At 42.3% G+C, this 27,942-nt stretch overlaps 1 protein-coding gene across 1 annotated transcript in view; it reads left to right on the forward strand.

Annotated features, from left to right (window-relative positions):
- PKHD1 (PKHD1 ciliary IPT domain containing fibrocystin/polyductin) overlaps positions 1–27,942 on the forward strand; it is a 256,328-nt gene that overhangs the window by 99,262 nt on the left and 129,124 nt on the right. Inside the window, exons 38-42 of the mRNA XM_018088733.3 lie at positions 16,854–17,061; positions 18,258–18,415; positions 20,193–20,387; positions 21,503–21,628; positions 24,259–24,392. Coding sequence (XP_017944222.3) covers positions 16,854–17,061; positions 18,258–18,415; positions 20,193–20,387; positions 21,503–21,628; positions 24,259–24,392 — 821 coding nt within the window. The remainder of the gene's footprint in view (positions 1–16,853; positions 17,062–18,257; positions 18,416–20,192; positions 20,388–21,502; positions 21,629–24,258; positions 24,393–27,942) is intronic.

Genomic DNA, 27,942 nt, shown 5'->3' on the forward strand with positions numbered 1-27,942 from the left:
TTGAAAATCCAGTCCCCAAGAAGAAGAGGATGGTACCAGTTAGTTATGAAACCCTGATGGTCATTTAGATGCCTAGAAGATGTTTGGATTTGTGCACGTCTCTCCACAAATAAATGTCTTCTTCCCTTGGAAACTGGACCTGAAATCTCTGCTGTGAAGTATCTGTGTTTGCTGTGTTGCTAGAATGGAATATCCTTCTCCCCTCCTCCCTCTCCATAACAAGTTTCCTTCCCAAAGAGGGTATGATTCTTGGGGTTTCCGAGAGAGTGTGATCTACCAGGTAGATCCTATGGTGAGGCCAATGCCAAGAATGCCACAGTAGTCTGGGACAGCTAGAGTGGGGAAGATACTTTTCAAAGCATCAGCAAAAGGCTCCTAGCAGTGTGTTTTCCCATCCTCCACCTCTCTATGCTGTGCTGGCATTCCAAAGCCAGTGGTCCATCTGCAGAATTAGGAGCACAGCTGGAATATCTCTGTTTTCCTGGTGGTCCATGTGGCCTCATCTGCTCAGCACACATTGTGGCCTAAATGACAAGTTCAGGCCAAACTGTGGCAATGTCAAGAATTTCAGTCCCAGGTGACAAGTCCTTTGCTCTAACCACCGGACCTTAGAATCACAGAATGGCTTGGGTTGAAAGAAACCTTAAAGTTCATTCCATCCCAACCCTTTGCCATGGGCAGGGACACCTTCCACTAGCCCAGGTTGCTCCAAGCCCTGTCCAACCTGGCCTTGAACACTCCCAGGGATGGGGCAGCCACAGCTTCTCTGGGCAACCTGTGCTGGGACCTTACCAAGGTACAACCATGAATTTCTTCTAAACCTGCCCTCTGCCAATTCGAAGCCCCTTGTCTTGTCCCTCCAGGCCCTTGTCCCAAGTCCCTCTCCAGCTCTCTTGGAGCCCCTTTAGGCACTGGAAGGGGCTCTCAGATCCCCGTGGATCCTTCTCTTCTCCAGGTGAACACCCCCAGCTCTCCCGGACTGTTTCTGGAGCAGAGGGACTCCAGCCCTTTGAGCATGGCCATGGCCTCCTCTGGACTCTCTCCAGCAGCTCCACATCCTTCCTATATTGTAGCATGGAATAATTTAGATACAGAGCTTTTTTTTTGGAAGGCTATGAAATACAGGTATAAAATATCCATTTCTTGATTCAGTAGGTTGGATATGGAATTCAGGTTCAAACTCAGGATGAATGAGAACATTAGTGTTGTGCATTCATGTCAAGCTCTTAACTACTGGGCTGGTTTTAAAGCCTCTTTGTGTCACAGGGGAGAGGAAAAAAAACAACAATGCATGTCTCATCTCCCTTCCTCATGTTCTTCTGTGTCAAACTTTGTGTTGGTAGGCATTCATACCCTCCAGCAGGGCTTGAACTTACACCCTCTGTCCTACAGGCAGAAATGTTGCTGTCTGAGCATCACTGACACGTGTGGCTCTGGGTCAGAAATGATGTCAGACACCAAGGGGGACAATCTGAGCACAGACAGGGAGGGAGCTGTGCCACTGTGCCATGATCCTGTCAGCTCACAGGAGCCCAGCAATGTCAGGAGAGCTTGGGCATTGGAGGGGAGTCAGTGAACAGATGTTTTTTTGAAGCAGGAGAGATGAACAGAGGGTGGGGAAGGTGCTCCTGACAGAGGCAAGGGAACTGGGCTGGCAGGTGCTCTTGACCACTTCTTTGAGTCATGGCAAGGCTAAATCATTTAGGCTTTAATAATTCCAGTAAACTGGCTTTGCAGAAGGTTTCTATCATATTTCCTGGAGGATATCCTTGAGAAGGGCTATTACACAGTCCAGGCTGAATTGAGTGTCCGTCACTGTACACTGAGTTTCACACAGTTATCCCAGCCCTGAGTTCAGTAACTCCTGTTAAATTAAAGCATGCCTTCCAGAAAGGCTTGGTCTTTGAGGACATCAAGGGAGACAGAAGCCAGCTTTTTCCATGGAGGCTTGTTCCAGGGGATTAATTTGGTTAATCATCCATTTTTTTTTTCTTTTTAGAGAAAAGTATTGAAGTGTCTGATTTGAATTTCCCTGATAATAGCTTTTGCTACTTCACTTTCTATGTTTTCTGCTACTTTAAAATATTCTTCTTATCTTGGTTTGACCCCTGTAAGTCAGGATTTTGTCCTTAAATTGTCAGCACTTTATAGCACGAGCCTTCACTACTTCATGATCTTTTGTTTTCTGGCAATGTAGGAAAATCCAGTAGCAACTCCTTGCAGCTGTGCCTCTTGTGCTGCTTCTCCTTTCCCTTCTGAGCCTGTATCATCACAGACTTGTTGACTCCATCACCCATAAAATTAAAGACAAACAGGGCAGAAGTACATTTTGCAGTCTTACCTTGGCAACATGATGGAGGGATGTAAACCCAAGTGTCCACATCAGTACCTTTGGGTCTTTTCTAACTGACATTTCATATGTTTCACTCAGTGCCATAATTCCCAGTGAATCTTCATTCCCTAGGAAACCAAAAAGGTGAGGTCTGCAACACAGGTATTACCTGGTTGGAGGTATGTGGAGACAAATGTGGCTTGACCCATTAGTGGAAACATCTCCTGGTTTCAATTTCTTATCAATTATTGAATTATTGAATAGTTTGAGTTGGAAGGGATCTTAAAGCCCACCTCTGCCATGGCCAGGGACACCTTCCACTAGCCCAGGTTGCTCCAAGCCCTGTCCAACCTGGCCTTGAACACTTCCAGGGATGGGGCAGCCACAGCTTCTCTGGACAACCTGTACCAGGGCCTCACCACCCTTACAGGAAAGAAATTCTTCCCAATATCCCATCTAACCCTTCCCTCTTGTCCTGGCACTCCATCCCTTGTCCTAAGTCCCTCTCTAGCTCTCTTGGAGTCCTTTTGGGCACTGGAAAAGGTCTCTAAGGTCTCCCCAGAGCCTTCTTTTCTTCAGGCTGAACACCCCCAAGTCTCACTCTATTATTATTCAGCCCTAATTCTTATTAAAGAATTCTTATCAATTTCTTTTTCAACAAATCCAGACTAACTGTGAAATCACTTTTAAGCTCTGCACCACACACAGTCCCAGTGCATGGCTGCAATTAAGGTTCATTCAAACCATGTAATATGCAATTTAACATTGAAGCAGTAGAAGCCTGTTAGAAAACAAGACAAAAAATGGTCTGATCTTTTGCTAGGCTGATATTGCTTACATGGAAAAAATCTGCTGTTCTGTCTCCAATTTAGCACCAGTCTGGCCTGTGGTATAGAATAAATTGTTGAGCATGACAGCCCTTTCATATATACGTGAGAGAGCCTGACATGCTCAGCAATATACATTTGTGAGATACATTTATAAACACGAATATATATGTTATCTCAGATCAAAATCATTAAATAAGCAGGTTTCCAAATTCTCAGCTGTCTTGGTGAAGACAGGACTGAGTGCATTTTAATTTCTTTTCTCTTTCAGCCAGGGAGAGCTGGGGGATGCTCTGGTTGAGTTCAGATTGTTTAGTAAGCGCTGTCAGCTCCTCACTTTGATATGTTAATATGACTCAGGGTTTCCCACAATTCCCTCATGAGTGGCAGTCCTTTGCTCCGGTAGTTGTAGCAGACTGGGAAATTTCACTGTTGCCTTTGGCTTTAGCCAACTCCCCTGCCAGTCAGAGCATGCCACCCATAAACTGCCTGTCAATCACACGTCAGGTTTAGAGGGGGTTTCAGTCAGCCAGGGCAACTTGACTTTTTGACAATGTAATTATGGCCCTTGCATCCGCGGTAGGGGCCTGAGCGGGGCTGAGAGAATTTTATTGATTGTTCAGAAGGGAAATTTATCACTGTCTCCAGCTCCATTTGTACTTTATTCCCTGAGAAACTCTCTTGACAAGCTGCAGGAGAGAAGTTTAGCATGGTGGCCTTGGCTGTTCTTGCATCTTTGTCCTTTGCAGGGAAACCGGACTGGAGGCACTGGCAGATGCTGAGGCAGGGGCAGAGACTGGGTGAAAAGGCAGAGGAAGTGGAGTTGATACCTCAACAGCTGAGGACAGACCACCCCTTCTTTGTGACAGACCAATTTTGTGGTCTGAACACTCTTATTATCATAGAATCCTAGAATGGTTTGGGCTGGAAGGGACCTTTAAAGAGCATCTTGTTCCAACTCCCTGCCATGGGCAGGGACACCTTCCACTGGACCAAGCTGCTCCAAGCCTTATCCAGCCTGGTCTTGAACACTTGCAGAGATGGGGCAGCCACAGCTTCTCTGGGCAACCTGTGCCAGGGCCTCACCACCCTCACAGTAAAGATTTTCTTCCCAATATCCGATCTAACCCTGCCCTCCTTCATCTTAAGATAATTTCCTCTTGTCCTATCTTCATGCTCGTGTCCAAAGTCCCTCTCCATCTCTCTTGGAGCCCCTTTAGGCACTGGAAGGGGCTCTAAGGTCTCATTGGAGCCTTCTCTTTTCTGGGCTGAACAGCCTCAACTCTTGTCAGCCTGTCTCCATAGCAGAGGTATTGACACATATGGAAAAACTTTAAAGGCCTTTTCCATTCAGTTCCATTTTTAGCAGTCCTGTATAGATGATCTCATTATTCCATTGTGTCCCCTCAAAAGAGATTGTGCCTGTTCCCAAAAGAAGATCAGTACTTTTGCTGTATATTGATCTGAAACTTTGTGCCTACCCTGTGATGATACAGGGCATGAGCTCTGAGCAACCTGGTCGAGTGAAGGTGTCTCTGCCCATGGCAGGGGGTTGGAACTGGATGAGCTTTAAGGTCCCTTCAAACCCAAACCACCCTCTGGTTCTATGATTCTATGAGCCTGTTCCCTGCATTTTGACTCATGACGTGTATCTCTCCAACTAGGTGGAAGATCCTGCACTTCGGATTTAATAATATACTACATTCACTTTATCCAGACTGTGAAAGGTGTGTGGTAAAGAAAAAGCAATGTCCAGAGAGTTTTGGTTTAATAACATAGCTATTGATAATCAGAACATTTAAAACAGGTGCCAGTGGTCACTTCAGTCCTCTAAAATCATGGCTAGCCCTGCTGCAAAGAATGTCCCTGCATTTTCAGTGGATGCTGGCTGGTGAAGATGACATAACAGAGGAATTCTGCACCACTTCTATCTCTGATTTCTCTTCAACCAAAGCAATCTGATACTCTTTCAGGGTTAGCTCAGGAAAAAAAGTATTTTTTATCAGTTGAACCAATTATTAATTTTAATCGCTTTTAATCAATAATAAAACACAAAATATTTGTGAGCTGTGCACTGTGCTCTGCAGAGCCTGTGCATTCCTCCAGAGATCAAACATTTAATCAAATGCCTCTTGCTTTCCCTCCATTAAGCAGTGTTATGTATCTGTGCTGAGTTTGAGATTGAGAGATCATAGGCGACATGAGAGAATTTGTTCTGCTTTACTCACATATTAAAAAGAAAAGCTTCCCAGGGGAAAAAAAATAAGAAAAAAAAATCTGTAGCATGGGAATTCAAGATAGGGTGCAGAGATCTGTTAGAGAAAAGCTGTGCTTTTTTACTTTGTTGAAATGCTCTTCAATAGATGTTATTTTTTACCATCTGAACCCCCTGATTTGCCCACTCCTGTTACGCTGTGAGTTCAGATCCTTTTTCCCTTTCAGGATTCACTTCTGTGTGTTAGTTTTCCATAGATGCCCTTCTGTGTGGTGGTTGCAGGAGGGTTTTTGCCTTCTGTGACAGCGTTTTTCCTTTCAAGACCTTGACTTTAACATGATGCATTAAAGCAGATGGCTCTGGAACAGAAGGCTGAGCTGCCTTGAATCCCCTCGTGTTCACCAGGGGTAAGAAACTGCACTTAGGCACTTCCCATGGAGTAACTAATGTACAATGACTTGTTCCTTCACTTTCTTATTCACAAATATAAGATGACCATTAGATTTTAAAGACCTAGCAGATGGGGACAAAAAAAAGAGAGCTGAGTTCAGGAAAAGCTGCTGTGTCTTTCACAGTTTGCCCTTCTTTCTAGCAGAAATGCATCTATCATCTTTGATTTAAGGTTAAATCAGTTGGTGCTGATCTTAATGAGGAAAACATGGGCTGTGAAGGGGACTGAGAAGTGGGAACTAATATATATAGTATAATAGAGATAAATAAAGATAAATAAGCTATTAAAGATAGCAATGTAATATCATACAACATAATACATTTCATTCTATATATTTTACACTGGAATGAAGTGGAATAGAATAGAATAGAATAGATTAAAATAGAATAGAATAGAATAGAATAGAATAGATAAACAGACTATAGCTAATATATTAACTTGTGATTCTTGACAGAGTTCAGGCCTGTGTATCACTACAAATGTGGAGGTGTTTTATGAATTAAGTAGTTGCCTCTTTCAAGCTTTTGAATATAAAATCAATAAATTCCTTCCACTTCTGGCCCCAACTAAAACAAAGGTATTGCCTGAAGGAAGAGAATAACCAGCAACAAAAACAGGGTTAATTTCTATCCCAGAGAGCAGAAAGCCTACAAAGTTTGGGTTGCCCAGGGAGGTGGTGGAGTCTCCATTCCTGGAGGTGTCCAAGGAACACCTGGACATGGCACTCAGTGCTCTGGGCTGAGTGACAAGGTGGGGATCAGTCACAGGACTGGTTGATATTGAAGGTCTTTTCTGACCTAAATGATTCTTTGATTCTGTGAAGTTTGGCAAAGGGAGAAGCCTGGCCCCAGCCCTCTGTTTGCACAGCTCTTCAGGCCGAGCCAGGCAGGGCCCCTCTGTTTGGGCTCATCTTCACTTTCCCCAGTGTTGAATTCTCCTTCACCACGTTCTGGGGATGCAGGAAACTGATCTTTGCTTGGAAACGGCTGTGCTGCCCTGCATTCCCGCTCCTGCAGGGAGATATTCCCTGCCTCGTTCCACAGCAGCACAAGAGATGAACTGGCAATGACACAGAATGTTAACAGCTGTCTGCAGCTCCCTGCAGGGTCTGAGCTCCGTGGCTGCCACAGTTGGAGCCGTTTGTTCCTGGGGTCAGGTTAGAGATATTTTCCTGCCTGGCATCTTTGGTTGTGAGCTTTTCCTAGGGTTTGGTTTCTTTGATGGCATTACAGGAGCTGACAAAATCTTTCCCCTTGCTTTCAGGACTGATGTAACCTAACAAAGTGACTGGGAGATCTCTGATTAAAGGGAACATTTGGAAATGTTCATATTTATGGGATAGCATAAAGGGAAGGTATTTTGTGTGCAAGGCAAAGTGTCAGACCAAGTGAAGCAATGAGAGTTTCCATAGACCTGTTTAATCACAAAGCTCTTCCCATCCTCAGTAGGATCATAGAATCATGGAATGGTTTGTGTTGGAAGAGTTGTTAAAACTCATCTCATTCCAACCCCATGCCATGGGTAGGGATGCCTTCCACTATAACAGGTTGCTCAGAGTCCCACACTTCCAGGAAAGGGGCATGATTTTCCTTGCTTTCTCCAAGGTGCTCTGAAAAGACATTTAGGTGGAAATACTTTCAATGAAAACTGCAGTTTCATGAATAGGAAACATTCAGCAGGACTAGGTCACTTTCAAGTATATTACCCAGTGGAGAAAATAAAAGTTATTCAATTTGTCCTCTTACTCAGATGATGTGAGATTTTTTTTTTTGCTCACTGGGAGAAGGAAAATGTGTTTAATTCTATAATTTTGTTTTTAGCTGGGCTTTAATAATATTATTTTTAAATGCTGTATTTCATATCAACATTTCTACACTAGTGAAATGCAATGCTTTTACAAAACAAAAGATCAAATTCCATAAACTTCCAAAGTGATGTCAGACAAAAAAGGGAGATGGTCCCAAAAGGAGTTTCTTTTCTGAAATTTTTATTCTGTGAAGGATGTGGAAGGTTTGGCCTGTTTTGAATTTGTAGTGAAATCAAATCTGACTCGTTGTAGGCTTGGATTTCATCCTCCAAATCTGCCTTATAAGGGGGGAAACATCAGCCCTATTTTACATGGGAGGTTGAAGATGTCAGAGAGAAACTGAAGCTGTGTCTACTGACACAAAGGGACTGAGCAGGTCTAAATTTCCTGTCTCAGCCTGCCCATTGCTTGTGCAAAACTTGTGCCTGATGCTGGGTTTGGTTCCACATGAGGAGGTCATCAGGCAAGTGTGACCAGCAGGTTGAGGGAGGGGATTCTCCTCCTCTTCTCTGTTCTGGTGAGACCTAGCTGGAGTGCTGTGTCCCCAACATCAGAAGGATGTGGACCTGCTGGAAGAAGTTCAGAGGAGGGTAGAAAGATGCTTTGAGGGCTGGAGCCCCTCTGCTCTGGAGACAGGCTGGGAGAGCTAGGGATGTTCACCTGGAGAAGAGAAGGTTCCAGGGATACTTTAGAGCCCCTTCCAGAGCCTAAAGGGGCTCCAAGAGAGCTGGAGAGGGACTTGGGACAAGGGCAGATAGTGACAGGACAAGGGAAATGGCTTCAAAATGACAGTGAGAAGGTTTAGTTTGGATATAAAGAAGAATGTTTTCATGATAAGGGTGGTAATACACTGGCACGAGTTTCCCAGATAAACTGTGGCTGCCCCACTGCTGTAAACTTTCAAAGTCGGGTTGTATGGGCTCTGAGAGACCTGGTCTAGTTGAAGATGTCCCTCCTCATTGCAGGGGGGTTGGACTAGGTGACCTTTAAAGGTCCTTTCCAGCCCACACCATTCTCTGACTGATTCTAAGCTACAATTTGAGCCCACACTCGAATCCAATCCAAAATACCCAGTGTGGTCCTGAGCACCCAGCACCAAGGCTGCTGCAGCTTTCCATCAAAGAGCTGATGAGTTCTGGTTTGTCCTAAGGAGTTAATGAGCAGTTATACATTAGAAAGGGTTTTTTACCTCGGGGCAGGAATGAAGAGCTCTGTGCACTGGCTGTGGTAGGAGGGAGGAGGAAATCTCTCTGCATCTCCCCAGGGGCTGCCCATGCACAGCAGGGTGTCCTGCAGGACTGCACGGGGGAGTGGAAAGACGTCTCCCAGTTCCAGGCAGAGACATTCCTGTCCTTCTAAGATGCATAGAAGGAAAAGCCCAAACTCCTCTCATTGCAAAACAAGCTAAAAATGTGCAAATGCTTGGGAAACATACCCGAGATTGGAATCAGCAGGGAGCAGAAATAAGCTGGAAACTTTCGAGTTCAGAGGGTTGAGGGCTCATGGTTCAGGACTTCTTTTTTAACACATATGAAAATTTAAGGAAGGAGCTCTCATTCTTCTTTTCTGGTTCCTTGCACTTCCTGGCCAATGACTGGACTACTCACTGCAAGATCTGAGGTAGCAGTGACAATTTTTTAAAGAATTTTCATCAAATCTAAATTTCTGAAATACTTTTTCCAAGTCCTTCATTAAGGATCTGGCACTTGAAGATACATTTGACCATAGAGAGCTGGAGCAGCACAGCTGTGTGCTATCCAGACTAAGGAGGCTTTCTGGAAAAGATTTCCTATTCTTTTTAACTTAGGGCATTTTATCCATTATTATTTTTGTGGTTTGTTTTATTAACTAAAGTAACAGTGGAAAAAAGTCTCTGTCCTGGACCTAAAAATATATTTAAAAAACCCCCATTTCTTCTCTGAAGCACCAATTTCCAATGGCTGTTCTGCTATTTATCACTTTGGCATTTGAAAATTTTAGGAATGACCAAGCTAAGTTTGACTAGGAAGTGCAATTTGGACAAGAAAAAGGGAATAATAGGAGATTATGACAGTGGAGAGTAAGCTGGATTGCTTAGGTAGTCTGACACCTCAAATGCTTGAGTAAAGTGTGTTATATATTTATAATCACAGAATGGTTCTGGTTGGAAGATACCTTAAAGGTCTTCTAATTCCAACCCCCTGCCATAGTTGTTGTTGTTGTGGTTTGGTGTTTGGTTTTTTTGTTTGTTTGTTTGGTTTTGGGTCTTGTTTTGGTTTTTTTTGTTGTTGTTGTTTTGGTTTTTTTTGTTTGTTTTGTTTTGTTTTGTTTTTGCTTTTTGGTTTTGGGTTTGGTTTTTGTTTTGTTTTGTTTTGTTTTTTTAATTACAGTTATAGTCCATTATATTATATTATTACCTTCTCTTGCAGAATTCTTTTTTGGGGGGAGGATAAATGGCTTGTTTCTTTTCACTTTGTTCCTGGGAATTGAAAGCTCTTATTCCTGTTTACACTAAAGATTTACAATATAGATGCAACAGATTCACATCTTATCTGAAGTAACTTGTACATTCCCAGTAAGTAAATTGTGCATATGAGCCCTGCAGTTCTCATAAATTCCTTTTCTGGTATAAAGGGATCTCATTACCTCATCTTTAAAACACCAATAAACAGTCACAAGGTGTAAAAGAGCCTTATAGTTTGTCAACCCTATGAGTGTTGACAACTGAGTTAATTAATTTGCAGTAAATAGGAGAGAAGATGAGAGACCAGCAGGGTCCTGGGAGTCAGAGGAGAAAGGTTCAAAGCCTGTTATCCCATGACCAAAAAGGGAAAGTTTTTTAAAACGTGCTGGGAGTCAGAGGAGAAAGTTTCAAAGCCTGTTATCCCATGACAAAAAGGGAAGGTTTTTTAAAACATTTAAACAATTTTTGGGAGAAAGACCATGGTAGGCTTAGGGATGGAACCAGTCCTCCTAAGACCCATTTAAAGAATCTTGTTTCTACCAACATTTACTTACTTTCCATCTTTTCCTGACCGGATGTGGTTCCCACTGGTTTCTGTTAGGCTTGGTTAGGTAGTTCCCAGGGTGTCTAAAGGTAGGTAACAACATCTACTCCAAAAAGTTTTCAGGTCATGGGCATTTGTTTTCCACCTAAGCAACATGTCATCTTGCCATGTAAATTCTTAGAACTGGGCCATCCCATAGATTTAAGGTGAAATTCATGTAACTAAATAGAAGTGTGTGAAAGACAGAAGTTCCTTTCAAAAGGAGGTGTGCAGGCTGTTACTGTTGGAGGCTGAAAACAGGCTGGATTATAATGGATCATGCTCAGCTAAAAGAGGAGTGTGGAAAGTTATTCCCTGGAGCATGGGACACTGGTAATAAGAGGTAACTGTGATATCAGCAGATATCCCATTGAATATAGGACTTGTCTCCTAATTAATTAGTTTGCAGCTGCCTCTCCTTACCCCATAGCAATTTTTTTCAAAACCCTCTATAGTGTTTCTAACTATAGCAGCTTCTGCTTTCAAAGCTGGGTGACCAGAGGTACCCTGTCAAACACCCAGTTTGAATTCTCTGTACCCAGTGAGTCACTCAGTGTACACCTGGAAGAGGAAATGACATTCATATCTTTCGTAATCAAAGAATTATAAATATAGACTTTATTTATGCAAACTTACAGCACTCAGTACAGTTCACATTTTGTTTAACTAAAGACAGACTTTCCTATAACCCTGGAGGCAAATCTACCCTGACACACCTGACTGAGTTTGCTGAGGTTTCATGTGATTCTGAGATCTTTCTGTAATGGTTGAATTCATGTCTCCTGTTGAACTAGAAATCATGGAATGGTTTGGGTTAGAAAGCACATTAAAGACCATCTCGTCCCAACCCCCTGCAATGGGCAGGGACACCTCCCACTATCCCAGGCTACTCCAAGCCCCATCCAACCTGACCTTGAACACTTGCAGGGATGGGGCAGCCACAGCTTCTCTGGGCAACCTGTGCCAGGGCCTCACCACCCTCTGAATTAAGCATTTCTTCCTAGTGTCTGATAGAAATCACTTCTCTTTTAGTTTAAAACCATTTCCTTTTGTCTTATCACTATCACTATCCTATCACTACTTAGGACTGGGCAAAACCAATTAGTGAAGTGAAATATCATCCTACATGGATTTATAAAATACTTTATGTTAGGGGTCATAAGAAATTAAATTTATACTATTTTTCTTCTTCTGTGCTTGAAATTAAAAAAAAAAAAAAAGAGTGGAATTGTACACACTAAAATTGCCTCATTCTTAATAATTTTGCCTTATCCATACAAAACTGCATCTTCATATCATGCTTCCAACAGGAAGCACAAACCTGGGTCCTGGTGCCAAGATGTTCCCAGTGTTAAATTTGTGATTAATTCATTTGGAATTAATTTTCAAGCCTCTTGTATTTCTGCACTGATAACACCATTCTGCTATGCTCTGTATTTCAGGGTGTTCTATCAAGTAATTTAGTAAAGAGTTCAATTCTTGCTTTGCCTGCAACAACATTTCGAGTCTAAAGGCTCTGTCCTGTTCCTTTAGCATGAAGTCACTTCTGCTTTGGATCTCAAGATGTGTTTCTTTTTCCAATCCGTGCTAAGTTAATTATTAAAAATCAGTTCAATAATTAAGGAGTTATACAGATTCATCCATTTTTTAGCACTTTTGAGTGTTTCTGCTTGCAGTATTTTTGGGGGGAAAGAAATAATTTAAATATACCACAGCAGTTGATCTGTTAAACCTTTTCTTGTCAAACAGGTAATTTGTTTACCTGTGGCACAGCCCAGTGCCAGATACTGAAGATTATTTTATGAGCTTTTCACGTTTTATCTGAATTAGGGTTTGTTTGTAAGGGGAAAGAAGAAAGAGGGCTCTGTGCCTCCAAAGGGTGGCCGAGGAACAAGGGTTTTGTTCCATGGAACCACCTTTAGCTGTTCATGATCTTTGTAGACAGTCTGCTGGTTCTTTGAAGGAGAGAAACTGGAGAAGATCTCTGGGAAAGGAATCATGGAATCACAGAATGGGTCAAGTTGGAAGGGACCACAGTGAGTCATCTTGTCCCACCTCCCTGTTCCAGCAGGGTCATCCCAGAGTACATGGCACAGGATGGTGTCCAGAAGGTTCTGGAATATCTCCAGTGCGGGAGATTCCACACCCTCTCCGGGCAGCCTGTTCCAGTGCTCAGTCACTGCAGAGGAAAGAAGTTCTTGATCATGGTCAGGTGGAACTTCCTGGGCATCAGTTTCTGCCCGTGGTTTCTTGTCCTATTGTTCAACCCCACTGAGCAGAACCTGGTCCATCCTCTGACCCCTCCCTGCAGATACTAATGGCCACTGAATGTTATCTCCCAGCTATTTCAAGCACCCAGAATGGTATCCAAGGGATCTATGTGAGTCTGGCAGACAGGACACAGGACTTACATCAGAGCAATCTGTCTAGAACAGCAGCTAGAGACCAAATATCCATCTAAAATCACATGTTTAAGAACCTGAAACAAACTCACATTCCCCAAACTAAGTGAAATCAACTGGGTGTATGATGGGCTCCCACCAAAACCACAGTGCTGGGAATATTTATAATTAAGGTAAAGAAGCCTCAGTTATGGTCCCTCCTTGGCACCAGGAAAATATCATTAACAATATCCTATGTGTCACTCGTGCTGTTTAGAGTAGAGGACAACCAGACCTGAAGATGTTGCTTTATGTGGGAATATATATGGGAAGCAAGGAAATGTGTAGATGTGGTGCTTAGGGACATGGTTAAGTGGCAGACCTAGCAGTGATGGGTTAATGGTTGGACTTGATGGTCTTAGAGGTCTTTTCCAACCTTAATATTTTTATGACTCTATGATTTTATGGAAGTGGAATCTGCTAAATTTGTTTGTTTCTTTTCCCTTAATGAAAATACAGTAAATGTATTGGAAATGGGAAGTAGATTTTGAACAAACAGAGAAATATCCCACTCCACCTAAATCATCAGGAAAAAAACAAACTGTGGAATGGGAAACAGGGAGATGAGCACAGTAATAAGTGAAAAAAATAAAAAGGAAAAAAAGAAATGGGGGAACGTTTGGATGCCTGGAATATTCTCCTTTTAGAAGGAAAAAAAAAAAAAACCATTGAGAAGGTTTTCCTTTAAAATTTTGTGTCAGAGCTTGGAAGTGGGGAAAAAAGCCTGAAACAAGACTTTTCCATTAGAACATGTTTTGAATGTGAAACAGTTTCACACCTCTCAACAACAAGAGTTGTTGCCCAGCAGTGTTGCTGTAGTATGTGTGTGACAGATGTACTCAACGGGAGTCGGTTGTGTGTCTGAACACAGATGCACATGAAAACACATTAACACAGGCACACAAATCAGGACTATAAACAAAATGTCCAGAGCTGAAGAAAAATTGTGCACTGCTCAACGTGCACAGGCTGCTGCCAGTCGCTGGCTTTTATGCCAGTCCTAAAAATTCACGAGAACCACTCAGTGGAAAAAGGTAAATGAATAAAAATTATGAGATTGCTGCTAGTAAAAGAATGCACATGGGTAGATGTGCATTCATGGGGGGTTTTTTTGAGCTGGATAAAGCTGTGTTGAGGATGAGGTTTTGGTGTCTGAGACCATGAATGGTGCAAGGTTGGTTTTGGCTTTGTCTGCATTAGAAAACTGTGTGGCCCAATAGAAGCTGAACTGTAAAGTGAATGATACAGGTGCTGAGGATGCAGGGTCCACACTGTACATGTTTTGGGGCTACTACAGAGTCATTCTAGTTTGGTTCCCTCAGAGTCTAAAGTGTATTTTATGTCCTATTGCACTACAGCTTCTGCATTAGTTTCACAGAAGGACAGGATGGGTCAGGTTGGGAGGGACCACAGTGGGTCACTGGTCCAACCTCCCTGCTCAAGCAGGGCAATCCCAGAGCACGTGGTACAGGATTTTGCCCAGATGGTTCTGGAACATTCCAGTGAGGGAGACCCCACAACTACTCTGGGCAATCTGTTCAGCGCTCGGTCACTGCACAGGAAAAAAGGTCTTGCTTATGTTCAGGTGGAACTTCCTGGGCATCACTTTGTGCCCGTGGCCTCTTGTCCCATTGCTGGGCACCCCCAAGCAGAGCCTGGTCCATCCTCTGCCCCCTCCCTGCAGACCCTACAGACATGGATGAGGTCCCCTCTCAGTGTCTCTTGAGGCTGAACAGCCCCAGCTCTCTCAGCCTTTCCTCATCAGAGATGCTCCAGTCCTTTCAGCATCTTTGTTTCCTTCTGCTGGACCTGTTCCAGGAGCTCCCTGTCTCTCTTGTCCTGAGGGGCCCAGAACTGGACACAACACTCCAGATGTACCTCACCAGGGTTGAGCAGAGCGAGATCTGTTTGATGCTTTCCAAAACAACTCATAGCATGAAATGAAGCACCTTAAGCGCAGGATGTCTGGAAGATTTTCTTTGACAAATTTCGAGTTTGATTTAAGAAAAATAAAAATGCAATAAGACAGAAGTATCTCAGGTAGATTTAGATGGCCTTTGTTGACACACAGAGCAGGTGCTCCAATATACTTCAAGATGACAGAGTATAAAGACTTGATTCTTCCTTCTCTGATTCTGCAGTGAATTTATTGACTTAGAGGCACTACTTCTTACTCCTGACTTCATTAAGGAAAGAATTGGGACAATAAAATATAAGCAATGAGGGCACTATAGCATAAGGAACAAGAAAGTGATACAAGATATGGAGAGAGAAAAGTTTGCTTAAAATAATTTGAAAATGATTTATTGGATGCAACCTCTACCCTCAGTGATTTCTGGTGTTATTACTTTTCTATAGTACAACCAGGGAGGACAGTAACTTGCTGTGGGCTAAAGGTAAATTATGATCTATTGCAAGGGAGGGAAGGAAAAGTATACTAAAGGTGGGTGTATGAGGGACATACTCTCCCCTGATGGTGCTCAGTGTGTTGGATCTCAATGGACCAATCTGTTCCAAAGCCTGCTAGGGAAAAAGAAATGTCAAACTTCATGAAGTGAAGAAGAGGGGGTTAAAGTGCAAGATTTTTCATTGCTGGGGCTTGTTGTACACAGACTGCATAGAATAATTGAATTATTGAATGGTTTTGACTGTAAGAAACCTTAAAGCTCATCTTGTTCCACCCCCCTGCCATGGGCAGGGACACCTTCCACTAGACCAGGTTGGTCCAAGCCCCGTCCAACCTGGCCTTAAACACTTGCAGGGATGGGGCAGCCATAGTTTTTCGGAGCAATGTGTGCCAGGGCCTCACCACCCTCGCAGCCAACAATTCCTTCCCAATTTCCCATCTAACCCTGCCCTCAGTCACTGTGAAGCCATTTCCCCTTGTCCTGTCCCTCCAGGCCCTCATCCAAAGTCTCTCTCCAGCTCTCTTGGAGACCCTTTAGGCACTGGAAGGGGCTCCAAGGTCTCCCTGGATCCTTCTCTTCTCCAGGTGAACACGTCCAGCTCTCCCAGCCTGTCTCCTCATAAGACTTGTTCTTTAGGCTTTTCACCAGCTCCATTGTCTTTATTTGAACAGAAGAACGTTTTTGTAAATGCCAGTTATTTGCAGGTCTAGATTCCCTGTATGTAATTTTGAACTGGAGAACTGAAAACCCAGAATGGTTTTTGCACCCAGAGGACGATGGTCCCTGCAGAGTGGGCTTTTCTCAGTTGGTTACAAAGGGTGATTAAGAATAGAAGGTTTCGCATAGAGGTAAGTTACTTTGGGGGAATGAAATTGAACCTCATCTCCCACTGCTTCTTGAACAAACTTCTCACCAGCATGTTTTTTCAGCTTTTCTGGGATCAGAAAAGACAAAAGATATGAACTGAAGATGTTGTTTGGATTTTACTGCATTTCTGATCCAAGCAGATGTGCACAAATCCTCTTTTGTAGCATTAATTCCCTTTCTCCTACATGGCATCAGGAGGAAATGAATGATGGCGGGATGATCTAAGTGAGACAGTGTTTTCTACCATAGAAGCATCATAGAATCAGAGAATGATTTGGTTGGGAAGGGACCTTAAAAATCATCTCATTCCAACCCCTTGCCATGGCTAGGGACACCTCTCACTAGACCAGGTTGCCTAGAGCCCCAACCAGCCTGGCCTTGAACCAGAAACACATTGCTCCTGTTTTATTTTGTTCTTTTAGGGTTGACTGACTCGCTTTTTAAAATTCTTTTTACATTTTTTTTCGTATTCTTTTCAGGTTGGATGCCCAAAGTAGTTTTCACACACTTGAAATCATCAGCTCGTGCTAACGACACACGATTAATGCTCCAGGAACCTGTTGACTGGGAATCTGGTGATGAAATCGTGGTGGGAAGGACAGGCCTTGGAGATGCCCAGCAGCAGGAAGAAGTGGCTGTTATCGAGTCTGTGAACAACACAGAGCTGCACCTTAGATCACCACTCAGGTATCCTTTCAAGAGCCAAGGGGATTTTTACATCAGAGAGCTAAACAAGGAGAAAATTTGATCAAAGTCAGGATTTGCTGTGTCCTGTGGGACATAACTATATAAATCCCTTTAACAAAGGTGGTGAGAGATATTTCACTTCCTCACTCTCCCTAAAGCCAGTGGACATTCAATGCTGAATGTTTCTGACTGTGTTTAAGTTCTGTATCATTCCCATGAATTCAGAAAACCTTTGAAGCAGAAAACAGTCATGGCCAGTAGAGTCCACTGGCCTCAGTATAGGAATGAAAAAGAAATTTCCTGCATAGTTAATTTCTTGAGAAAGTGCATCTTTTTCACAAAAAGTGTCTGACTTCTGTAAAAAATAATAAATCCCCTATTTTTGACTGATTTACTTAAGGGATACACTTAAATTGAATTGTTTTATTTGGAAATATTGCTTCCATATTTCCAGTGAGTGGTAATTTCACTGCCTTATGCTCTCTTCATCTACTGTGCATGGAGGCCTTGGACAAACTTTACTTCTCATCATCTCCAGTGTTGAAACATGTTATCTGTTTAGAAGTCAACCCAACTCCAATGCCCAGGAAGCTCAATGGTATCATTTTCAGAAATTATTGGGGCTGGAGGAAGAAAGTACTGATGATTTTCACCCAAATATGTTTTGGGAAGAGAATTCAAAGGCTAAAGTGTTTTGCTGTAAATATCATAGAATCATAAAACATCCTGAGTTGGAAGGGACACACAAGGATTACAGAATCCAACTCCTGGGCCTGCACAGGACACCCCAACAATCCCATCCTGTCCCTGAGAGCATTGTCCAAACACTCCTTGAGCTCTGGTAGCCTTGGGGCCATGACCACTGCCCTGGGGAGCCTGTTCAGTGCCCAAGCACCCTCTGGGTGAAGAGCCTTTTCCTGATAATATAATAATATATTATATACATAATCTAAGGGAAGTTTGTGAGCTTGAGAGATAAAAAGATGAAAACAAACGTTAGAAAAGGAAAAATCTATTTAACCTGTATACAGAGATACACTGGATGTGCCACACTATGTGCCCATGGAAAAGGACTGAAACCAGCTCTAAATTTGGGCTATCGAGGTCATAAACATAAGTAACAATAATTCATAAACATAATTCTTGCCATCTTGCAGGTGAAGATGATTTTATGTCTTTTCTGTGTTTTTCTTTAGGTACTCCCACAGTGTTGGAGAGGGATGGGGCAATGGCCAGGGTCAGCCTTTGAGTGCTGTGGTGGCACTGATCAGCAGAAGGGTTGTTGTTCAGGGAAATGTCACCCTGGAGAGAATGTCCCACCTCAGAGAGTGTGCAAAAGCAGGTGTTACAAAAGGTGAGGAGATCTTTTCTCACAGAAATATACTGAACAGTAAAACTGCTCCATTGATATCCCCTTGTGGCATCGCCGTGTACCAGAACTGTTCCTTCACAGGATAACTTTGAGACATACCAATGCCAGGGAAGCGAGTTTGTCTTTCCAAACATTGTTTGACATTGAAATGTGAAGTCTTGGGAGCTGAACTGCATTTCATTGTAATATCTCAGATGTATTATTTTCACATTGTTGTTTCAAGCCATCTTGGGAAAGACCCTTTAGTTTTTGCCTGAGCCTAAGGGTGTAGAAAAGAAAGTATCTTCTGAAAACATGTTTCAGTGTACATAATATATTAAATTTTTAATTGTGTTTACTATTTAGTCACTTTAAGAAGAAGGAAAAACAAAACAGCCCAATGCTGTTTGTACTCCTTAGTGTAAAATATTGAGACATTGTTTAGCGATTTGGGATGCCAAGAGAAAAATAACAGGTGATGCACATAGTATCACTGCTGAAAAAATTTTAAATATCTGTTCTCCTTTAGTTTTACCTGTATGAAACACCATGAAGCCTAACAGGTGGCTTCCTGATTTACACCATCTATTGAGGAAGCAGAATTGGCCACAGTGATTATAATTTGAGGAGAGTTAGGTTATCTGGCAACCCAGGTGTAAGGTTTCCTTTAAAAATAAAATGCCTTGGGCTTTCAGACTGTGACACAAGACTTCATTTGATATCCAACAGCCAACTGCTTATATTACTCATGGATTTATGGTCCATTTTCTGTGGAACTCATAAATACAGACTCTGAAATGTGCTAACCATTTGAGGTTTTTATTTGAGTTAAAGGATAGGAGGATTTCTCAGAGGAGTCACCAGAAGATGAGTGAGCAGTGTTTTTTTGTGGTTAATCTAACTTCTTAAAAAGAAAAATGAGCATTACTGAGCATAAGCAGGCAGTACTGGAATTTGAGATCCCCTCTGCACCTCCACTGAACAAGCCCAAGTAACACATTCATAGCCTGATTCTCCTCATACCAAAATATCCTGAGCACAGACTCACGGAAGGGTGTCTTTCAGGAATTTTCCCCAGCCCTATGATTTACTTACCTTGTCATATAATGGAATTACAAAATGGTTGGAGTGGAAAAAGAAATTAAAGATAACTACTTCCAAACCCCCGCCATAGGCAGGGACACCTTCCACTAGTCCAGGTTGCTCCAAGCCCCATCCAGCTTGGCCTTGAACACTCCCAGGGATGGGGCAGCCACAGCTTCTCTGGGCAAACTGTACCAGAGCCTCACCATCCTCACAGCCAAGAATTTCTTCCTAATCTCTAATCTTGTCTTCCAGCTCTGGGTAGTAACAGCTCCCCGTCCATCTGCAGGGAGAGTCAGGAGAGCAGAGTTTTAAAAAAATTCAAAATGTCTTGTTTCAATTTAGTTCCATATATCTGTGCCCAACCTCCTTCTCAAGAACCTCACCCCAGGGAAATCAAAGTCAAATCCATCTTCCTCATGCATAGGACCATCTATCATTAAACACAAGAAACTTCCCAAGACATAAAACTACAACAGCTTCCTGCTAGTTTTGATATATTTTCCCCTAAAAATGTCCAGGCTTTTAGGGAAGAAACCACGAGGCAATTTAGAGGGAACATCAGAAATGTTTGCCTGTGGATATTTGTGTTTGGGCCCAGCTGGAGGTCTTACTGGGTCTGTGGTGGGTCTCACCCTACACGTCCCATGGTCACCATGGAGAAGTGACTCACAGTTCCCACTGGGTTGTATTTTAGGCAGCTCCAGGTGTCTGTACAAGCGAAGTGAGAGGCAGCTGGGGGCTCGGGACCTGGGAGCCATCGTGGTTGTGGAGGCTTTCCAGGGAGAGGCGAGTCGGCTCCAGTTGGAGGGTGTCCAATTCCACCATGTTGGCCAAATATTTCGTCACCACTGCAGTGCCCTGACTGTTACTGGCAACACGTGGATGGCAGGTGAGTTGGCTGTACTGGAGGTGGGCTTGAATGATCTCAAATGTTCACCTTCTCACGCCCAAAGCTGGGGCAGATGCTCTCGAAACCTGCTTAGCTCTGGAGTCAGTGGACAAATTGGATTGCTAAATGTGAGGAAACCTCACCCGTGGTCCAAGACTCAGTTATGGAGTTGTTTCAGCTGCTTCTTCCTAAAATAATATTTTAGTTTTATGCTACACTGCTGTGTTGGTGTGCTACTTCTAGTTCTGGAAATGAATGCACTGATACACTGTGAGGGAGCCCAAAGGTGTCTCAGGGCCGTCTGCTAAGTAGAGTCCAAAATTTAATTTTATCACCCAGAGGGTAAGGAACATATTCAGTTCTTTTTACTTTGTCACTGGTAAGTGCCAAATTTAGTTCTGTGGAAGTGGTAATGATGGCTCTGAAGACTGGCAGTGACAGGAGCAAGTTAGGTGGGCTCAAAGAATATTTTAAGGGTACTGGATGGGACTTTCCCCTCCAGCTAAGCTACACTTATGCCTCTCACAGAATCATAGAATCAATGAATGGTTTGGTTTGGAAGGAACCTCAAAGATCATCTAATTCCAATCCCCTTGCCAAGGACAGGGGCACCTATTTCTTAAGCCATCTTCAGCACTGAGTGAGGATCCAGGCTTCCTGGTGGCAGAAGGCAGCACTGACCATGATCCAGATGGAGGGCAGGTCACTATGCCTGGCTAGAGAAGAGGTACAAGATACCTGCCCTGTCCTCACTGCCCTTCTGAAAGGTTCTTGCTCTCCTTCAAACCCAATTCAATTGTCAAACTACCTGAGCTCATAACACACTTCCCTCTCCGGATCTTACTGTATCCCTCCTCTGGATCTCCTCCTTCTTCCTCACAATAGTGGAACACCTCCCATTTCTGTGCTCAGGCCCTCTCCTTCCTCCTGTTCCTTCCTCAGCAATACCCACCTGTGATTAAAAACCTGCCAGGTGAGTAAGGGTGAGCAGTTGCAACCACACAGGGACCAAAAGATTAATTGCACAGCATTGAAGGATGAGGAGCTAATATAAAACTCTCCCAACCTTCAAGCTGCAGAGTGAATTTTTTATCCCAGGCCTCTTTTCTTTCCAGACTCTTTTATTCATGGCTGTTGTGTTTTGAACTCCTTTGGCCAAGGACTCCGACTGACTGGGATCTCAAACCTCAGTGTGGACAGAAATGTTTTCTATAACATTTCAGGCCATGGTCTTGTACTGGGTAAGTGAAGCAGCAAAATATCTATCCAACATGTGCTGATTCCCATTTGCATGAAAATGGAAAGAATGCAGATCCTTAACTGCCTTCTGAGAACTTTAATCACATCTTCTGCATTTTCTTGTGTCAGTGAATTTGGAATAAAGCTCCAATGATTCTACAAACAACTCCTAGAAACTACTTCCATTTGACCATATGCTCTGTCTCTTCAGGACAGTCTTCACTTGATCAGCATCCCTTGTTTTTAAGTGAACAAGGAGAAGTAGAATTCTTTTAGGGGATTGATTAATCCATCTTTAGAAGAGCATCATTATGCAATATTTAAGATCCCAGCTTAGTGAAGCATTTAAGAGCATACTTACCTTTAACTCCACTCATTGACATCAAAGATAATGGAGTGAAAGCATATGTTAAAAGTTAAGCAGAGGATTTAGCACTTAAATAAATTGGAGCTTGGAGCAACAAAAATGTTAAACAACAAAATATTTCTCCTAACTAACCATCAGGAGACTGACTTCCAGCATCTTCTGCTGGGATCTCATGTCGCCTGAATACCTAAAGATAGAGCTCGATTTTCATTTTCCATAAGAGATGTGAAAAAATGACCAATTTTAAGATAAACAGAGGAGGGGAAAAAAGCCTTTAGTCCTGATCCTGCAGTTCCACACACACAGTGAGTCCCTGTGGTGGGTGCTGTGTATAAACATAATGAGAAGTCATAGATCACAATTTAAACAGAGGAGACTATAAACTGAGAGTGATTATACACGTCTTGCAGATGAAGAGAGCTGGCTCAGAGAGATGCTCAAGGTGAGGTACAGAATCCTTGCAGCCGTGGGGAAGCAGAACAAGATCTCCAACCTGCTGGCATCCCTTGGCTCACTCATGCTGGGACATGTGTTGGAGTTAAAGGACTCTGGGCTGAGCTGAAGTTTCAGCCTGAATACACTTTATCCCCAAGATGTCTTTAATGACTTCACTGTCAGCAGCTCCAGAGGGTCTGATGGATGAATTTATGTATCATTTTGTTGCCTGTGAAGGAATATTTATTATAGCTGCCTCTTTACAGGTCCTGAACCGGACTCCCTCACTGATTTCATTTAAAACCCTTATTTTCAGGGGGTTTGCAAGACAGTCGTAAAAAGTCGCTCTGGGCTTAAAATTATTGACACACCAGGTCTCAGCTTGAAAGCCAAAACCTTTTAAGGCACCTCAAAAACTTTTGTGGATGTCAAAAGAAATGCTTTATGCTGTTTGTGCTCTGGTAGTGAGATGGTTTGTGGTAAATACAGCCTGGAAAAGAGGTATTTCCTAAATAGATCCTGTTCCAAAAAGTTGAGAAAGGCTCAAAAGACTGAGGGAAGGCTAAAAGTAATTAGTGCTATCCCCAAAACCAAAGGATGTAGATATTCCTGTGAAGTGGCTTATGTAAGGGGTAGTAATCATTGGGGAAGGGATCTGTATTTGGAACAGAACTTGAGCAGATATAGATGAAAATAATAGTTTATGTTTACTAATAAACTAAATAGATGTAATTTGTTCCTAATGTGACACAAATAGAGATGTTCCATTTCATATTCTTATTCCAAAAGACCAGAGCAGGAGATCGTATGCTGATCATAGAATTATAGAACCATTAAGACTGGAAAAGACCTTTAACATCCAGTCCAAATATTACCCCAGCACTACCAAGTCCACAACTAAATCTTTCCCCAGGTGCCACATCCACATGTTTATTGAACACCTCCAGGAATGGTGACTCCACCACTTCCCTGGGCAGCCCATTCCAATATTTGAACCACCCTTTCAATGAAGAAATTATTCTTAATATCCAGTCTAAACCTCCCCTGGTGCAACTTGAGTCCATTTTCTCTTATCCTATTGATGTGTTCTGTGATTATGTGATTCTATCCTTACTTGGACTTGACTTGTCCAAAGTCTGTCCAAGATTTGTCAAGGTCTTATCTTGTCAAAGACTGTCCACTTTTTGCTGTTGGGTGGCCCGTTTCTTTAAGGTGTAGTTTAAAAACATATTTCTTTTGTTTTCTTTTTCCTACTTCAATACTGTTACTAGATCTGAGGCACCCCAGGAGTCTGAGTTGTCTGATCAATTGGGTGATTGATTTCTCCCTCTTTCTTCTCATACTCCATTGCTTAGGGGGGCAATGCTCCACTTTTGTGTAGAGTTCCACCAGGTGTTTTTAAGTATATTTAGAAATTTTCTTACATGTAAGTAGGGGAGTGAATGGAAACACAGGAGATAGAGCAGACTTTGAGCCCTAGTACTGCCAGGAGCATGCCTGTGCAGAGGTGAGCCCCTTTCCCACTCTGAATCTCTCTTTTTCCCAGCTGTAAATCTGCTTTATAACATATATATCATTTGTTTTCAGCATAAGCTTGCAATACAGTAGATATGGCTGGTGATATATTCACATATAACACCTAGCGTGGTAAATATACGTGAGTGTAACACCTGGACTTGTGTGTATTGAAATGCAGAATCATGACAATAGGGAGGTTCCAGCTATATGAACATTTATGTTAATTTTTTTTTTTTCTTGTTTTTTCTTTATTTTTCTTCTTTACTTTCCTTATCTTTTTTTCCCTTCTTTTTTTTTTTTTTTCTTTTAAAGGTGAGGGACTGGAAGAAGGGAACAGAGTCAGTAACAACATAGTGATTGGCCTTTCTGGAACTGATGGTTTATCCAACATTGAGACACTGTCACCAGCAGGGATTTATATCAGGGCTCCTGCCAATTACATTAAGGTGAGAAGTTCAGGTACAAGACAGAACATTTCCCTTCTAATCAAAGATATCAGAAAGATGCAGAGCTTCATTTATTTGGGAGATCATGCACACAATATTTGCTTCGTGGCTGAGCTGTCAGAACCTGTGCTTCTGATGGGATATTGAAACAAGTGCATATTACAATATAAATTATGTTCATGGGCAAATTTATTACTCAAAATTTTTCTGCATTTGCATGGAATGAAATATTACAGTGAGATCATTCATACTGAGATACTTTAAAAAGTTGTTTATTTTCTAATACGGATTCAGAAAACTTGGAAAAAAGTGTAGGCTCAGCTTCTCGAGAATTGTTTCCTATTTCTGTCATTATATATATAAAAAAAATCTCAATTTTAATAGACTGATGACAAACACACTAAAATGCAGCAATATCAAATGTGTCTCTGTCTGGATTTAAAATTACATTGTACGTATATTTGCATTCGAGGGTGAGAAGAATGTATTCCCTGTCCTATGAAAATGACATTGATTTTAAAAGAAATGAACCTTCTCTATTCAATAGTAATAAAACACTGAACTTTTAAAGAGCTAACAGAGTAACAGCCCTCCTATCAAAAAGCTGAGCTCAGTAAAAATCTTTTTATTCACTAATTCTCTGATGCTTTCTCTTAGTTTATACTTTTTTTTGGTCTTGCATTTTAGAATAAAGAGTCACTTTTAAGTCTTCCACGGAAGAAAAAATTTAATTTTCAGAAACTTCAAACCACTTTTCCTTCCCAACTACTTTTAAGCCTGGAATTTCACTGAAACTGACCTTTCTTACCACACTTTCAGTAGTGACAAATGCGTATTTTAATTTAAAAAAACTATCCTAACCTGTTCCATTGTTAACCTCCAGTAACCAAACCAAATACTAACTGTATGTGAAGACCTAATCACCCCCTGGGCTTCTGCTCCACAGGGAAAGAGTTGCAACTAAATTTGAAGGTGAAAAAGAGACCAACACATTTCCTATGTTATTATAAGGACAGCAGTAGTTATGAAGAAGGAGAGGACTTTTCTGCAATTCCCTCAAGGGCATATTTATCATTTTTAAGACCATCAGATGTGGCTAAAAAGTACAACAACTAGGCAGGATCTTATGAATTTCACCTTCATTAAACACAGTTTTGTACTGGCATGCACTGACTTATCCTGGAGCCTTGACTCCATTGCCAGTGGCTCAGCTTTTGAAAGGGTTTGCTGCAATTGCCTCTGTGGGGATGTGTGAACTGACTGTGGTGGATCTTCAGCACATTTATTTAGCCCTCCCAGTTCTCGCGTCTTCACAGAGATGCCCAAAGCCACGTCTGTTTGGGCTGTGTACCCAAATATCAGGGGGTTCAGTCTGCTCTCCAGAGCTATGGTGCTCAAGGTGGAGCAGCAGATGACCCTGGAAGGGTTGTTGATAACCCTTGTCATAAAGAGTCTCTTAGAGTGGGTTATTTGAGGTGTTGCAGCAGCAAAAGGAAAATATGAAGTTGCCCAGCTTAAAATTGTTATTAGCTGCACTTCCTGTGTGACAGAACCAAGTAGAGCTCTGGAAGACATAGAAGTACACAGATATTAAGAGAAAAAGTCACATTTCTCCCAAGCAAAACAACTGTGGACTTTTCCTTAGCACAATAATAATCACTAAATTAGGGGGATGGTGGTCCAGCACAAGCATCTTGATGTTTCAGCACCTTTTATCTGATGAAATGACTCAAGAACAGGATAGTGTCTTTTAGGTATTTGTAATCTTAATTTAATGGGGAAATCTGAAGAATGTCATGGGAAAGACTCATCTTCCTGCTGCCTGATTTCCAGCTGCCTGATTTCCAGGCCAGGACATGAAAAATTTCCCCTTTTAGATTTTAATTCTAGGTATTTGTCAGTCTTTGTGTTTCTTGGTGGGTTTTTTTGTTTGTTTGGTGGTGGTGGTGGTGGTGTGGTTTGTTTTTTTTTTTTAATCTTCAGATTTCCATCTTTCAATTACTGGTTTTAAATTTGGGGGCTGCGATCCTTAAGGCAAAGACTACAGCTAAGATAAGCAGGGAGCTCTAGGCCTACAGTGTTACATCTTCTGTGCATGATGGGTTAAGCTTTTCCACGGTGAGACCTGCAATAATATTTTCATAGCTACTCAATTTACTTGGGAGCCTAAATTTGCATCGGTGGCTGAAGAGCTTAAATTTCCTTGAAAATCAGTGGTGTCCTAAACGGTGTGGAAATTGGGACAGAGCAGTCACTCAAACCTGAGCCTACAAAGACATTTGGAGACCCAAATCCCTCTGGTTTCCATTTGACTTAAGCTCTTAAGTGCATTGGTGAATTACGCTGTTAGATAAAATTTTATACTTGGACAGTATGAGTGCAAAATGATTATTAAAACGTTAGTATAATATTTTTTTAAATACAGTGTGTGAGCCCAGGTTATCACTTTTTAGTGTCATTGACAATTTCATTAACAGTTTGTTTCCTTTTCTTTTAAATGCTGTCAGCACAAGGAACTGAAGATGCCCCTCTGGGATATTGCCTCTTTTGTCACTGAAACTTCTGCCCTATGTCCCTAGTTTTGTTTTTGTGTGCAGGAAAAGCAGCTTTAAAAGTAGGTTTATATTTTTTTCTCTTGGGTCTCTTGGGCCCAGTGAGTCTTAAACTTTTTGTAGTAAATCCCAGTAAATATTTTCAATGCCCTGAAATCCTAGAGCCAGCATGGAGAGCTCATGCATAACAAGGTACAGACTAGGCTTGAAAAATTCAGCAGGATCCTCCCTTTCCTTTCTTACCGTGATGTTGAGGAGTGGGAAACAGCTCCAGTGAATGAACAGGGTGGAGCTCAGCCCCTGTCTCCGTGTCAGAGGAGTGACTGATGGTCACTGTTGGTAAAAGTGACTGATTTCACTGCTGGCAAATGCATTTGTTCCCCAGTGTCACCCCACCCAGCCATTCTCCACCATACCATTGTTTTTCACCATTTCATCCCAACTGAGACCTTTTCCAAAACGTTTCCTGCGAGGTGGGTGCACGCTGGGCCCACTGCCGGGTTCTTAAACTGGGGTAGCAGTGCTGGGCCTGCTGTCCAGAGCTTTAATTTTAATCTTTAAAGTCAACAGTTTGAGCCCCAGCCATCTGAAAGAAACTCATGAAATATTTACACCAGCAGAGTTGTGAGGTTAAGAGACACTTAAAACGTCAGCCACTCGATTTTACTGACTTGCCGCGCACAGCTCCAGGTGTTTGCCATGCTCGGGGAGGTAATTTCTCTCCGGAATTTTGGTTGCACGGACATTCGTAATATACTGACTTCCACAAAGAATTGATTTCCACACAAAATTCCCTGCTTGCCTAAAACCCCTGCCCTCCAGCCACTGGCTGGCTGAATAAATATGCAGGGTTTTTTTTTCCTTCTCCTTATGAATCATGTGTAGAACGCACGATTGGAGTCTCAAGTAAAAGATCCTGGGGATGATGTGACCGGACTGCAGAAGTATTTTGTTAAAGGAAAAGGGTCTGTGGCTGCTCTTTTCAGAAAGAGCAGCAG

Source organism: Manacus vitellinus, unplaced genomic scaffold (assembly GCF_001715985.3).
Source record: "Manacus vitellinus isolate BGI_N305 unplaced genomic scaffold, ASM171598v3 scaffold_11_pilon, whole genome shotgun sequence".
Classification (NCBI taxonomy): Eukaryota; Metazoa; Chordata; class Aves; order Passeriformes; family Pipridae; genus Manacus; species Manacus vitellinus.